The 15,700-nt window shown below is 45.7% G+C and overlaps 1 protein-coding gene and 1 long non-coding RNA gene across 4 annotated transcripts in view; one reads left to right on the top strand and one right to left on the bottom strand.

Moving 5' to 3' along the window:
• Positions 1–15,700, top strand: part of Syn3 (synapsin III) — a 437,574-nt gene that overhangs the window by 400,503 nt on the left and 21,371 nt on the right. For all 3 annotated transcript variants that reach the window (XM_021173742.2, XM_029482726.1, XM_029482727.1), the window contains exon 8: positions 12,613–12,755. In XM_021173742.2, coding sequence (XP_021029401.1) covers positions 12,613–12,755 — 143 coding nt within the window. The remainder of the gene's footprint in view (positions 1–12,612; positions 12,756–15,700) is intronic.
• LOC115032154 lies at positions 8,642–15,123 on the bottom strand. Its single transcript, XR_003837805.1, has 3 exons — positions 15,062–15,123; positions 12,419–12,506; positions 8,642–9,207 (listed from the first exon to the last, which is right to left on the bottom strand). It is a non-coding gene; the product is annotated as an uncharacterized LOC115032154 (long non-coding RNA).

The raw sequence follows: 15,700 nt of genomic DNA, 5'->3' as shown, positions 1-15,700 counted from the left end.
AGAAGAAGAAGAAGAAGAAGAAGAAGAAGAAGAAGAAGAAGAAGAAGAAGAAGAAGAAGAAGAAGAAGAAGAAGAAGAAGAAGAAGAAGAAGAAATCGTCAAGTATGGTAGTGTCTGTGTGTGATCTCAGCGCTAGCATGATCTGGAGATGGGCAGATCCCTGGACCTCTAGCCAGCTCAGCCTACTTGGTGAACTCCAGGCCACTGAGAGACTCTGCCTCAAAATAACATGGTTGATGGCTTTTGAGGAAGGAAAACTGAAGCTGTCTACTGGCTTCCAAATGCAGAGAGAGAGAGAGAGAGAGACAGACAGACAGAGACAGAGACAGAGACAGAGACAGAGACAGAGACAGAGAGACAGAGAGAGAGAGAGCTCTAACCCCAATGTGATGATATTTACAAATGAGGCCTTTGAGAGGTTTAATTGATGTGGGTAGGACATGGGTAGGACTCTTCTGCTGAGTCTAGCATTCATCTAAGAAGAGACACCAGTGAGCCTGTTCCTACTCTCTTCATGTGAGGACCCGGCAAGACAGCAAGCCATCTGCAAGCCAAGAAGTGTGGCCACCACCAGACATGACATCCTTGATGTCAGACCTCCCAGCCCCTGGAGCCGTGAGAACAATCCTCTGCTGTTTTTGAATCTCAGCATGCAAGGTCTGTTATGGCATGGCGACTGGAATGGAAGAGAGAGCCTACAGTGAATGACAGCTGTCACTGGAGAACACGGCTGGGTTGCCCCCACAGCGCCCCCTGGAGGAAGCATAAGCGAATACCACTTTGCTTGTACTGCAGGAATGGCTGTGATTCCTTTCCCCTTAGAGAAAGAAACTGGATGATGTCCGACCCAAGTTGCTGTTTTTTGTTGCTTAACAACACACACTGCCAGACATTGCCATTTGCACTTTTAACCTCCTTCTGACTATAATTTTATTTCCTTGTCCATTTTGTCTTTTTCTCTCAGCCCTACCCGGCTTTAAATTTTTATCATGGAAATGTTCAAGTATACACAAAAGAGGAGAAAATTGTTAGTCTTCAGCTTTCACCAGTGTTTATTCATGGTCAGTTTTGCTACACACACACACACACACACACACACACACTTCCTCCCAAACACTAGATACTTTGTTTTTATTTTTAAAATCTGAGATCTGGTTCTCAGACAATTTCTCCTTCTAAAGTATGTGATTCCGTTTTGTTTTCCCCCCTTGGTGTATGCCCAGATAGCAGGCATGAGCACCCTGGAATCCATCCCCATGCTCCATCCCCATCAGAAGTCCCTACCAACCTCCCCCACCCCACCCCTGCCACCCCTTTGCCTCGGGTCCTGGCAGCCACCCCTCTTCTTTCTGTCTCTATGGCTCGCTGGATGGTTTCAAAGCAAATCCCAGATAGCATGCCATTTTATCCAGAAATAGCCCCAAATGTATTTTTAACACATAAAGGCTTCTTTTTTGCTGTAAAATAGCCGAATGCCATTATTACACCTAAAACTTAATAATCCTCGATCTAGCGTGCAATCAGTGTTCAATAGCTACCCTTTTTACTTGGATCTTTTGTTTTGTTGGTTTGTTGTTGCTGCTGTTGTTGTTGTTGTTGATGATGATGATGATGATGATGATGATGTTTCAGTAAGAGTCCTGGTATGTAACCCTAAATGACCTGGTACTCACTGTGTAGCCCAGTTTGGCCTCTAATTCTGCCTCAGCTTTGCAAGTGCTGCTCCACCATGTGAGTAGACCCTTATCCTGGCTGAAGTCACACGAAGCCTGACTTTGCACATCTAGTGTGACTATGGCAGCCCTTCTGACTCTGTTGTGACTGGGGCTTTCCCCTATGATATGTATTTATTGAGGTGGGGGTGGAACAAGTACTTTTCCTATAGGATTTCCTCCATTCTGAGTCCATCTGGTAGCAACCCATGGTGCTGTCACTATCTTCCCTGAGAGCTGGGAGGATAGATTCGAGATGCCATGCAAGCCAGGTCCTAAGATGAAGAGAGAATGAACACTCCTTGAATGGGTAAGGACATTATCCTGCATCACGCCTGGGGCAAAGCCGTGTCTGGGAGTTCCTTCTTCATGTGAAGCTGATGCATGAGTTCAGGTATTGTCTTCATGACCACTACCTTGGGAACTTCCTAGCAATTCTTCCCCAACAATCTGGGCATCTACTACTGTTGCCTGGATACACTGTTGCTATGGGATTTGCCCTCAACCCTCCATGTTATCAGAAAAGAACATTACTTCATCCTTTTCAGAATAATGATGTGTCTTAATTTCCTCCAAAAGGGGCAGCCACTTAATTTTACGTTATGGATTGTTAATAATTCGATGTATTTAAATCTGTTGAATTCATTATTCTTTCTGACACTCAAATGATCTGTCTTTGGTTCTAGGAGTCCTTTGTCCGGTAGATTCACGGTCTTGATGTGTGCTTCTTCTCTCTTCTTACTATGATGAGGTGTTCCTAGCTCAACACACATTTTCTACCTAAATCATGGAATCAGCCATCCCTCAAGAAGCCTGACTCTCCTTGAGATAAAAGCATTTTTAAGGACCATAATCAAAGTGCTAAGCATGTTCTTTGCTATTTTGATAGCCACTTCTTCTAGGTCTTTTGGGGGGCGGAGAGGGCATAGGAAAAAAACATCATAATCTACACTGGCATTTTGAATTCAAATTTTAGATAAGAGAGATTTAACTTACTTTGATTTTTTCAAATTGTATTTCTTTTTCATTTAGGGCTAGGGATATGACTGGGTGGTGTAACACTTGGCAAACATGGGACAGGAATTGAGAGAGGAAGGATGGGGAGAGGAAAGGAGGGAGGGATAGTAAGAGGAGGGGAAGGGAGGATCTTGGCTCTGAATAATGCTGACATTACTGCTATCTTGGGCCTTTTCAAACAGCCTTTCCATTATTCCCACGATGTGGTCACTGAATATCAACCTATATACATTTCTTTCTTTGTCATTTTAAAGAATTCATTACATACTTTCCACCAAGGATATGCAGTTACTTGTTGTATAATATGAATTACTCATATCTCCATCTAGCTTCTAATGAATGAGACTCAAACTGGGATTAATTTATCAGGCCCTGCACAATGACTGGGGGATTACTCCTAATCTAATTCTCTAATGCTAGACTGACTACTTCTACAATTGTGCTCCCCAAATACTCGCTGTTTGAATTTTTCCTGGGTCATTTCTGCTCCAGCACTCTGATGTCCTAGGAAGCAGCACTCTGGCATGTGCTACTGCAGGTCCATCATGACTAATGAGACCTCCTGTTCTCTCCCTCTCCCTCTCCCTCTCCCTCCCCCTCCCCCTCCCCCTCCCCCTCCCCCTCCCCCTCCCTACCCCCCCCCCTCCCCTCCCTTTCCCCCTTCCCTCCCCTCTCTCTCCCTCTCTCTCTCAGCTTTCCCCCTCTCTTCAGCTTTCTCCCTCTTCCTCATGGTTCCTACCTGGGACCCCTGGCCAGAAACTCAAACTCCGCCTCTCTCTATTCTTTTCCCCAGTAATTGGCTATAGCCATTTTTATTTAACCAGTGGTTTTAAATGAGAGAGTAAGGTTTACACAACAACGGCTGGTGTGCATGGGAGTTTGCTCATCTTGGGGCAAGCAGGTCTTGGAGCACAGAACCTGGTGTATGAGTACAGGAAACACCAGACCAACCCCCAACGGTTACTGCTGTGTTAAGTTGTGGTTGTCCAATATTTATGAGCCATGCTCCATGTGTCAACTACTGATTAGGCAGAAAGGCATGTGGCATTTTCTTCTTTAACATCCTCTGAACGAAAGCTGCCTGTAGATCCTTTTCGTGTCTTCAAATGTCTCCAACTCTGTGGCGTCCAGGTTCTCGCGGCATGCTCTGGGTGTGGCTCTAGGCCCCTCCCTCCATCAGAAACGCATCTGTCAGGCTCTGAGCACGTATGCCTTCAGCCTCTAGCCTGCATGGCTACCCTCACTTCACTCAGGTGTCTGTGCAAGCTTGTCCTCACTCATCCTCTGGGTGGGTTCTCTTCCCACTCGGCATCCCTTGCCCACCTCACCCCACTTTATCTTATTACACAGCATTTCCCTCGTTTTCTATTGCACCAGCAACGGTTGGGTGGCTTAAACACTGTGCGTCAGCTTTCTGATACTGTCAAAAAAATTACCAGATAATCAACTTTAAAAGAGCAAAAGTTCATTCTAGCTCCCAGCTGTGAATGTTTCAGTCCTCGACTGCTTGGGTTTGTGGTGGCAGAAATGTACTCACCTAGTGGTGGTTGGGAAACAAAGAGAAGGCAGGATCTGGGATCCCAGTATACTTCTCAAAGTCACACACACCACTGTGACCTAAAGTCTTCCCACTAGGCCACATCAGAAAGCCCCACCACCTCCCAGTACACCCTGGGAGGAAGAGCAAGCCTTTAACACGTGGCTCTTTAGTGGTGTTTCAGATCCAATCTATGGCAAACATGTATAACAGTTCATGGAGAATAGTAGGGAGCTAACTAATTGCTTAATGACTAAATGAACCTACCGAAGAATGTATCTCTGAGAACCCATGAGGCATTGGTTCTGTGTCACCAGACACCAAATCCACAGATGTTGTCGACTTGACAGATTCTGAGATCACAGGAAAATGGGTATCTAGGCATGCCTGGGTGGGGTAATTGATTAAGTTAATTGATGTGGGAAACCCCATCTTAACTGTGGGTTGGATTATTCCCTCTGCAGGAAATCCTGAACCGTAAAGAGAAAGCAAGCTGAACACTAAAAACCATACATTGCTGTCTTCTTTTTGGCTATGGATACGATATGAGCAGCTGTGTATCTTGAACTGTGAGCCAGAATAAATTCTTTCTCTTTTAAACTGCCTGTACCAGGATGTTTTATCAGTAGGAAAAAAGACTAAGACATTAATAAAGTATTTTTTTGCTGGCACATTTTGGGTTTAAAATGGTGGGCCGCATCATGGAGGCAGGACGCGGGAAGTTTGACTGAGAGCACCCCACACCGCTGCTGGACAGACATTGGGCTGTGAGAAGTCGCAGGACCCTGCTCCTCCGGGGTTGGGGAAGCACAGTCTGAGGTCCCCAGGGAACTGCCATGTCTCCAGGCCACACAGAGGCCAAGGACGGTAGGTTCTAGCTCTTGGACACCTCAGACGCCACTCGATGTCATGGAAGAGCTGAGAACAGAGTAGTGGCCATCAGGGCTGGCTCTGGCCCGGGCCCGAAGGAAAGGGGCAGGAGGAAAGAGCTCTGACTGGTTCTTGCAGGGACAAGAGTGTCCTTGGCTTGCTCAGGCAGGCAGCTTAGTTTGGTGGAGACCTTGGCTGAGAACGCAAAGAGGTCTCCTGCGGAGATTAGACTCGCAGCTCTTTAGAGGAAGACCTGCTCCAGTGTTCCCCACGGGTATCGGATGAGAAGAGGCAGTCCGTGGTTTTAAGGCGTTTATTGTCATGGTGGAGAGTTGTGATGTGTGAAACCGTACCCCACTTTCTCAGGGCAGGCCTGAGGTTAAACACCTTTTGCAGGGAGGAGTGTCTGGGAAAGAGACCTTAATTGGCTAAGCCCTTCAGGCCTTTAGGTACCTCATTAAAATGGAGATCTGTCTTAAGGCTACCTGGTCTGTAGTCACCTACAGTCCTCTACATGATCTGTAGTCATATTCTCTATCTGTGGAGGGGCTTGGGGCATTGCCCTGCGTGGCTGATGGTCACAGAATTATGGAGAGCTAGGGCTTTGTGTCAGGAGCCTGGTGTCTAGGAGCATGGCAGGCAAACGCCTTCTATCCCTTGCAGGAACATCTGGGTCTCCAGCGTTTAAACCTAGCTCAACCAGAAAACAGGCTGCCTTTCACGGTCCCACAGCACATAACACACACACACAAATTTATACACTCCTGCACATCTACTTATTCTTTTGTTTTGGAGGGGGGTTGTTGTTTTTTTGTTTTTTGTTTTTTGAGACAAGGTTTCTCTGTGTAGCCCTGAAGGAAAGATGGCTTAATTTTTTTTAAGAACATCTACTTATTCTTTAAAAAAAAAAATTAAGCCATCTTTCCTTCCCAGTCCTGCTCCTGGAATGGTGACTCTAAGACTAATTTTAGTATTTAGTATTTAGTATTATTTAGTATTTAGTATTATTTAGTATTTAGTATTAAATGCCTAGACCATACATAGGCTTTGGCTCATTCCCTGACTAGCTCGTACCTCATTTAGTCCAGTTAAAGTATTATATATCTACCACTCGGTTAGTTACCTCTCTTTAGTCCTGGCCTGCTTCTTTCTTCACATCTCCTTAGCAGCTCCTCCAGCTAGAATCTCCTTTATTGTATCCTGAGTTCAGCTACCTCTAATTTATGTCCACCCCCCCCCCGGGTCTGGTTCCCAAATCTCTCTCTTATACTCTCACTATTTCCCAGAATCCTCTCTCTTCCTGCCAGTGTCCCACCTATTTCCTGCTTCAGCTCATTGACCATCAGCTATTTTATTGGCTGGTGATGCTTACAAGAGATTCTCTCTACAACTTAGCATATCTAAGACCATGTAAATGCTTTGTAGAATGTGTGTTGCTGCTGTTATTGTTTAAAGAATAATGACAAAAAGTCTCCATATGTTTAGTACAAACATATTTTGGCCAAATATTTTCAATCTACAGTTGGGCAAAGCCAGGGGCACAACACCCCTAGCTAAGAGGGGATAGCAGTGTTTATAGACATGGGACATCAGGTCCTGGCCAGGAGTGTGGGGCTATAAGATGGATGGGACTAATTATTCTTATCCGTGAGGCTTGATACCTATTAGCTGCCTATTAACTGTCTACTAATGCAGCTCCACTTAATATTTGCCCTTCTACGATGCATGTGGAGATGCCCTAGATAATGCTTCCAGGTCATTGTCAAGCATGAAGTCCTGAAAGTCTACATCTCTCCTTGGACTTGGGTGACAGAATATTTTAGTCTCAGAGGACGTTTTTGCATTTTCCCAGCATCTGTGTCCCCACCCATCTTTCCAACCCATTGTGCCAATGGTCACTCATCTCTACATCACTCATGATCTTGATGGACCGTTCTCAGACAAAATTCCTGCTGTTAGTTAAGTTGCTTCTCCGAAGTTTGCCTTTCTTAATTCTTGCATGAGATAATAACTACTTTACAGGATGATTATAATTTTTAATTAAATTATGATAATTAATTATCCAAGGACTTGCCTAGCCTGATGTCTACCACATTCTAGGTGCTCAATAGAAGTTGACTTTCTTTAGTTGGCTAATTGTTGAGGACTTTTGGCTAACATAGAACCATAGGTAAACACTTTGTGTCCTAGAGTAAGTCCTTCAATGCAAACTGCTTCCTCCATGCTCATCCAAAGCCCATTTCAGCTCTGTGGTATGTAGGAGCATAGAAAGCTGAGGGCATTGCAGAGGTCCAAGAACACAGTAGCTGTTATTAAATAAGTATATGCATTTGATGGTCATTTATTGAATATGTATTGTTGTTACTGTCGCTTCTCATAATGGACTAAGGAGCAGGGATCTCAAGGCAGCTAGGGTCAGTCTATAAACCCTCTAGTCCCTCCCTACAGCCCCATTTCAGCCAGTTAAGTCCCATGTCCAGAAGGACCTACAGTCATCTTGAACAAGCACCACCAGCTGGACACCAAGGGTTCAAACCCATGAGCTTGTGGGAGGACACCTCATATTCAAACCACAATAATGGAGTAAATAGATGGTCAGATGGAAATTCCTGAGGCTTCGGTGGTATTACACTTGCTCATTCATTGGCCATTATTCATGTGACCTCATCATTAAAAAAAAAAAAAAAAGCAAATGGAGTCAAGTGGAAGAAAACCCATGAACGTTGGCAAATGAATTGAGTCAACAGCATATGGCAGTGGCGGCTTGGAACCCAGAATTGTTTTAAGTACCCCTGGGAATCACTGCGCTTCTAGGGTTTTTGGAATTAACTTGTTCTCTAGCCTCAGTATTACAATCTGCCTCCTTCAACTTCTTCTAAAGTAGATGAAGAGCAGATACAGGCAGATGGCAAGACAGTTCACAGGGACCTTTCTTTTATTCTTGGGCCAACATACAGTGAGAGGAGGTAGAGGCTCCCTGAAGAGACCCTGCCCCTCACTGGAGATGTCTGAGCACATGACAAGCAGTCCTTTGGGAGTGTAGATCTTTCTCCTGTCCCCGGGTTGGAACTCCTGGTCTTCACAGAAGAATTCCCATCAGAAATCCTGGCCCTTCTGCAGTTCCTGTTGTTCTCTTTGGCCACTTTCCCTCCTAGTGTCTCTTCAGCATACACACTCACATGCACACATGTGTGTACATGCATATACACATACACATCATATACCTATGTATCATATGCATATACATATCATCATAAAACATCATATATAATATGTACATATATGTGTACATTTGCATCATATATATCATATACATCATATACATAATATACTACATATGCATATACACAGATACACACAAGGGAAGTAAAGTAATTCTATGGGCAGTAAGGGAGAAGTAGGTGGAACCCTAAACATAAACTTCTCGTAGGGAGAAGTGGGCAGGAGAGACAGAGACATCATAGGAAACAGAGAGCAGGAGAATAAGAGGAGGGGAAAGGCAAGCTGAAGGTGAGGGGGCAAAAGAGGGTGGCAGAAAACACCTAGAGAAAGATGAGAAGCAAGCAACCAATTAAATAGGAAGATGAAACATATAGAAGAGGGAGAGAAAGAGATGTTAACAGGAGAGGGGAACAATGAGGTGGGGAAGGAAAAAGAGAGAAGGCAAAAGGAGGCAGGGAGTGGAGAAAAGAGCAGAGCTGCAGGCAAGATGGGGTGGGTGGTGAGGCTGTGCCTTCACAGTTGGAGTTCTCTGGCCCCACACTCAGGCTAGCACATGGGTCTCCTTGAATCACAGCTCGCTTGGGTCTTCCTGTTTTCATCCCATCTTGGTGAACCCATGGAGACTTTTCCAGGCAGTAAGTCAGACAGAATGCCAAGTTTCCCTGGCCAGAGCCCAGCTCTACATCCCGCAACTGTGCTTCTCATGGCCCTCAATACCCTACATCTCTGTCCTAAGGGCCATCTCAGAGTCCTCTTCAGCTCTGCCAGCCAGATACATGCCACTTGCCTCTTTTCCAGGATTCCTGGTTCCATTAGGGCTTTTGGCACTCTGACATGGTAACATCCAGTCTAGAAATTTGAAAAAAATATCATCTTATAAAAAGACATACTTTTTCAGGGGCTGGGGAGATGGTTCAGTGGGTAAGCCCTACTGGAGCTCAAATCCCCAGAGCTCACATAAATTGTGAGTGAGCATGGAAGCCTGCCTGTAATTCCACCAAGGAGCTGTCCCTTGAAGGCAGAGACAGGAGAGACCTGAGGAATATGGCCAGCAAGACTAGCTGTGTGGGTGAGCTCTGGCTTTGATTGAGAGAGTCTGCTTCAATGAATAAGGTGGAAGAATAACTGAAGATGTTTCATGACACCAACCTTGGGTCTCCACACACCTACACATACATTGTAGAAAAAAATGCACATCCACAAAGCACACTTGCTTTGCCATTCTCTGACTCATTTAGGTCTCCCTCTACCATGACCCTCTCCCAACCACAAGTTCTGGTCTCTATCCAGCTTCTTAGAGTCATTCCAGAAAACACCTTTTAACACCTATAATTAGCATGCCAGACAGGAATGTTATGACTTAAAACATAATCTATTGTCCATATCCATTCCCAAGAAGCTCAGTATCTAAAGGGAGACAGGCACAGTATATCCAGAGAAGAGCCAGGATTTTATGGAGCCCCAGGGTTATACAATCTGGGGAGCCCTCTATAAAGAGAACAATATCCTGTTGCTAGGGACATTTGGCTCTTTTGAAAGAATCCATGGAAGAGTTATCCATGAGGGCTTATCTAGATTAGGTGAGCTGAAGTGCAAAGACCCATCCTAACTGCCAGGGTGAATATAAAGGAGGACTGGGTGAACAACTCATAACTATGCCTGGTGACTGTGGATAGGATGTGACTGGACACTCCATGCTCCCACCAACATGGCTTTACTGCCATGATGGGCTATTTCCTCAAACGGTTCACCAAAATAAACCTACCCTTCCAACTTCAAGTTGCTTTTGCCAGGTTTCTTGTCCTTCTAACAAGCCATATAAGTAAAACAGAGGCCAATGTGACTCCGATGTGATCCAAGAGAGTGAGACATGAAGACCGTGGCTTGGGAAAGAAGCATAAAGTGAAAGCTAGTAGAAACGGAGAGTGGTGAGAGCCCAAAGTGCCCATAGCAGACGGCAGAGCTCTGTTGACTTGTCCCATCATGATAATCACAATAACTGAGACTAAAAATAAATGGCAGAGAGACAGTCCAGCTTATCTCACAGAGAACAAAACAATAGATCTCAAACAAGTTAAAGTTCATTGCTCTTTCCTGTAAGAATCTAAAGGTACAAAATGCTGAGTGGGGTTTATAACACCGGGGGCCTCCATTCAGCCATCTTCAAAATATGACTCCTATCTCATGGCCCAAGATGACTACTCCAGCTACCATATCCTAATCACAGCCATAAGAAAGAAGGAAAGGGGAAATGGAGGTCTTTTAACCTCCAGGGTCCACCAACAGGCAGCTCACATCACATCTACTTCGTTCTCATTGGCTAGAACTTGAAGAGTTCACCACATCCACTTGGACACTAGAACAAAAGAATCTGTATCTTGGAGACCAGGTCCTTGGATTAAACTGTAGGGTCCCTGTTGCTAAAAGGAGGGGGAACATCCAGCAGTCAGAGCCTCAGGAGACCCAAGACAAAGGAGCAAGGCACACTTCTCCCTCTGCTACAGCTGGAAGGAGAGAGGGATCCTTCAAGCTGGAAAATGAACAGAACATAGGGACCTTTCCTGGTCGATCTTGTTTGCTCTGCACCATGTGCCTGAGCATCATTGCTACAAGGCTGGACTCTCAAGGGTGAAGAGAAGGCTTGCTTACCTACAACTCTCACGGTGAAGAGAAAGCCTGCACTTGCAAAGACCCTGAACTGCTTAGCAACAGAGATGGGCCTTTGGGTCAGGGTTTTATTATAGGCACTGTGCTCTGATGCACTGACTTTCAATAGAGACAACTCAGTTACCACATCTGTAGAAAGACCATAATGTGTATCTTGCATGCCATGACCCTGAGGGTGCCCTTTGTATGCTATGAAGTTGGTGCGCATGTGCATAGACCACACTATGGAAGGGATGGTGTTATCAGAGCTAAGATGCAGTGGGCAGAGGACTTGGGAAAGAAGGTACCCTGGGGTTCAGCCCTACTCTTTTTCCCAATTCCAGCCACACTGTCCCTGCACTCAGCCCCTTGGGGCTTCTCCCTGCCTTTGGTCCAGGGTCAGATGTTCCACTGTCAACATGAGGAAAGAATGGAAGAGTGTCACTCTAAATAAGTAGGGTCTCCATGACCAACTAGAAGGGGCACTCCACTTTGTTGTCCATGGACTCTAAGATCCAGCTTCTACTTGAGCTCACTGCCATAGAGACTTGATTTTGCACTTGGTCTTGGGAGCTTTCTTAAGACCTCTTTTTTACCCCCAAAACATTACCCCAGGGTCCTGGCCTCAACCCAATAAACAGGGCAAGTTTCTCCCTCAAGCTTCTGAACTATAAAGCCAGCAAGTGTACATCCAAATACACACTACTGTATACACACAGCAGCACCAGGTATAAACACAAGATATATACAGCAAATCCCACATGAACATTCAAAATCATACCATATGCATAGCATCCACTAAATACATGCAAACATGGTACACACACACCACTTTTTTCTAACTAGTTTCTCCGTTGTCTATCACACTCTCCCATTCATCCTCTTATACAATTGAATGATTGTCCTGAAGATACAAATTAAAGCCCTTGCTCACTTAAACTCCAGTCACTCTTCCTGTGGCTTCCAAGATCTGAGCACATGATGAGAGCCAGCAGAACCTTTCACAAACTGCCCCCTAGGATGCCCCCCAGCCATTGTCCCCACTTTCCTACCCCCAACAACCACGTGACCAGCCACCTTGCCCGAGAAACTCTGATGTTCCTCATGGTTTGCCCCTCAACCCCCTCCCCCATGCCACCAATCACACACCCAGAATGTATATTCACAGGCTGGGCATGGTGGCGCACACCTTCAATCCAGAACACAGGAGGTAAAGGCAGGGGGATCTCTGAATTCAAGGCCAACCTGATCAACATAGGAAGCTCCAGGACTACATGAGGGGGGTGGGGGGAGGGAAGGAGGGAGGTAGAGGAGGAGATGGGGAAAGGGGAAGATAAGGAGAGGGAGACAGGAAGAGAGGGAGACCCTGTCTAAAACAGAAGTATTTATTATTCTAAACCCCTTTGTAGCTCACCTGTTCCCTAAAGAGCCCCTGCGTTCCCTGCTGAAACGAGTCCCTTCCTCTTGTGTTCCTTGGAGTAGGCAGTGGGATGATTCACGTCCTGTAAGACAGATTCGAGTGCCCCGTTCTGGTCTGGGCAGGTGTACGATAGAGACCAAATGGACAGCCGCACTCACCCCTCCACTCATGCCCTCCTTACCCCACAGATCAAAGTAGAAAACCAACACGACTACCAGGACATCACCAGCGTGGTGGCCATGGCCAAAACCTATGCTACCACGGAGGCCTTTATTGACTCCAAGTATGACATCCGCATACAGAAGATTGGATCCAACTACAAGGCATACATGTAAGTCTGCGGGCGGGGCTGGAAAGTGGGAGGAGTCGGTGGGAGGGGCTGGGATATGGGAGGAGTCCGTGGGCAGGGTCTAGAAGGTGGGAGGAGTCCTTTCTTCTATCAGGATTCTTTGTGCGTCCTCACTGCGGGTTCTGTTGCAGCTTAGCTCAGGGTAGATCTCTCTAGAAAGCGTGTGTGTGTGTGTGTGTGTGTGTGTGTGTGTGTGTGTGTGTGTGTGTGTGTATGGGTGTGTGTGGAGAGAGAGAGAGAGAAGTCTAAATCATTTGATTTGAGTATCTTGCTGAAGGGTCAGGATTTTCTATGTGTCGGAGAAAGTTGTATGGTCTAGTGTGTATATTGAACAGCAATCTATTATTCTCTGGAACCAACAAGATCACTCAGAAGACACATTAAATTCTCTGGTTGCAAACAATAGAAACTACCTCTGAATATTATGTTTTGCTTTTTAAAAAAAAAGAAAAAAGTTATAAAATCATAGGTGATCAGAAACTCTAAAAACAAACAGAAATCCCATGACATTCCTGATTGAAGCATTGAGATTCAGGGCAGTCCTAGGGATGTACAGAGCCAGAAGTGACAGCTGATGATCATGGCACCAATAGGTGAAGGACCCACCCGAGTCTTCTGCAGCACGCATCTCAGAGTGTGATCTGTCCCTTGCTTTGCTTAGAGAGAGGCAGGAAATCCCTATGGTGAGTCCCAGCAGGAAGGCAGGTAATTTGAGCAAGAAGGAAGTGCAACCTCTAAATAAAGAACATGAATGTCTTGTGACAAAGGCAGTCCCCTGTCTCGGCTTCAGTGCGAATCAACAAAGGATAAGCTAACCTGGGCCTAAGGCCATCCGTTTCAGCATGACTCTGGAGCAGGTGGAAAGGCTCCCCCTTGCAGAGGTCTTGCCTCCTACTGGGCCTCTGCGTCCCTCATTTGGAATGTTGTTGCTGGTTCCACTTCAAATGGTGAGACCCAGCAGGCAAGTGTGGCCTTCTTCTTGTCACCCTTGTGCAGCACTGACTATGTCCATAGCTCCATATCAGGAAATGGCAGTCTGTCAGTCCATGTGATTCTATGCAGCACAGCTTTTGCCTGAGAATCCTGTGGGCAAGCGAAGCTGTCACCTGCTTCTGTAAAGATGCCAAGTCAATCAAAGCTGTGCCTATTTGTGCTGTGCATTTTTGTGAATGCATCCTCTGCCAAAGCTTTTTACCCAGATTGCCTAGGCCATCAGAAAAACATTGTGTAAAGGGCCAGATGGAGAGTGGGGAGATAGCTCACTTGGGAAAGTGCAAGCATGAGGACCAGAGTGTGATTCCCAGCACCCACCTAAAAAGATATGATGGAGCACACTTGTAATCCTAGATCTGGTGAGGATCCTGGGGCCTCAATGACCAGCCAAGTTAACATAATTAATTAACAAGCCCTGAGTTACAGTGAAAGAGTCTGTCTTCTACAACACCCAAGCTAGCTTCCATACTCACTCACATATGTGTGTATGCTCGTGAGTGTGTATGTGTGTGTGTGTGTGTGTGTGTGTGTGTGCACGTGTGTGTGATTTTAAATAGGTCTGGGATATTTCAATGAATAAAGCACTTGATTTTCAAGTACAAGAACCTGAGTTCAATCCCCAGATCCTACATAAAAATACCAGCTACGAAGGTGAGTGTGGTCATTTAGACCTTTAATTCCAGTAGTTGGAAGGCAGGCAGATCTCTGGGAGTTGGAGACCAGCCTGGACTACACAGTCAGATCCATAGCCAGAGTTACATAGTGAAGCCCTGTCTCACAAAGCAAAACAAAACAAAAATAACACATGTAGTCATATGCTCTTGAGCACTAGATAAACAAAGACAGGAGGCTCCCTGGGGCTCCCTGACCAGCCAAGCTATCCTAACTGGTTACCTCTCAGCCAATGAATGACCTTGATGCAAAGAAGACAGACGGCATTCTAAGGATGATACCCCAGGTTTTCCTCCAGACTCAACAGGTACACATGTATGCACACACACATACACCAAGATAGATAGATAGATAGATAGATAGATAGATAGATAGATAGATAGATAGATAGATAGATAGAATAGTGGGCTAGGGGTGACTTTTAAGCTTTGAGATCCATGCACTTGGTTGCAACTGTACAATTGCCTGGGACACTGGAAGTTGACAGAGAAGGAGGTAGTCCCAGAAAAGACATAAAAGCCAGTTTTCAAGGGATAGTTCTGCCCCTTCATGTTAGTCGACCACCCTTGTTTCCCCCCAGGGCAGACCAGAGCAGTTACTGCTTTCAGTTGTCCTCTCCCTACCTCGGAGATCAGATCTCCCACTCCTGCCTCCGCTGGGCTCATTCTTGTGGCACCGTGGTATCATTCCCCTCCTTCTCCCCTCATGGCTAGAATTTGCATTTGACATTGGTGTTACCTTGCCCCAGTTTCTTTTCTGAGGATTACCTCATTGCTGCATTCTTCAGGCTGAGCCCTTCTGGCCTGACAGCTCCAATTTGTCACTGCCTACAGAGAGTCCTGGACCCTCGGTTGGTCCACATCCAAGGGATGGGACTAATGTCAGACTTCAGCTGAGACTGTCCTCCCTGCCCATAGCCATTCAACCTCCTCTGGCCCACATTCTGTTCTACACTCAGGCTCTTTCTGATTGCTGCCACTGAGATGTGACGGCTTATAGATTCTCTTAGCTTACATACCAGGACATACATATGCATATTTGCCCACTCACATGTGTACATCCATAATTATTTCTCCATATATCTGCCTGCATGTATATGACTCTAAATGGAGCCATACTGCTGTCTGGACTTTTATCCTGTACCATGTAGCTCACTTTTGCCCTCCCTGATTGCTTATCTATACATCTATGCCAGCCAAGGAAGAGCTGGCTTCCACCATCCATCACTCAATGGGCTCTTTACTTGACCCTCATCCATGTGA

This window comes from Mus caroli, chromosome 10, assembly GCF_900094665.2.
Source record: "Mus caroli chromosome 10, CAROLI_EIJ_v1.1, whole genome shotgun sequence".
Taxonomy (NCBI): domain Eukaryota; kingdom Metazoa; phylum Chordata; class Mammalia; order Rodentia; family Muridae; genus Mus; species Mus caroli.
This window is presented reverse-complemented; position numbering and strand designations above follow the sequence as displayed.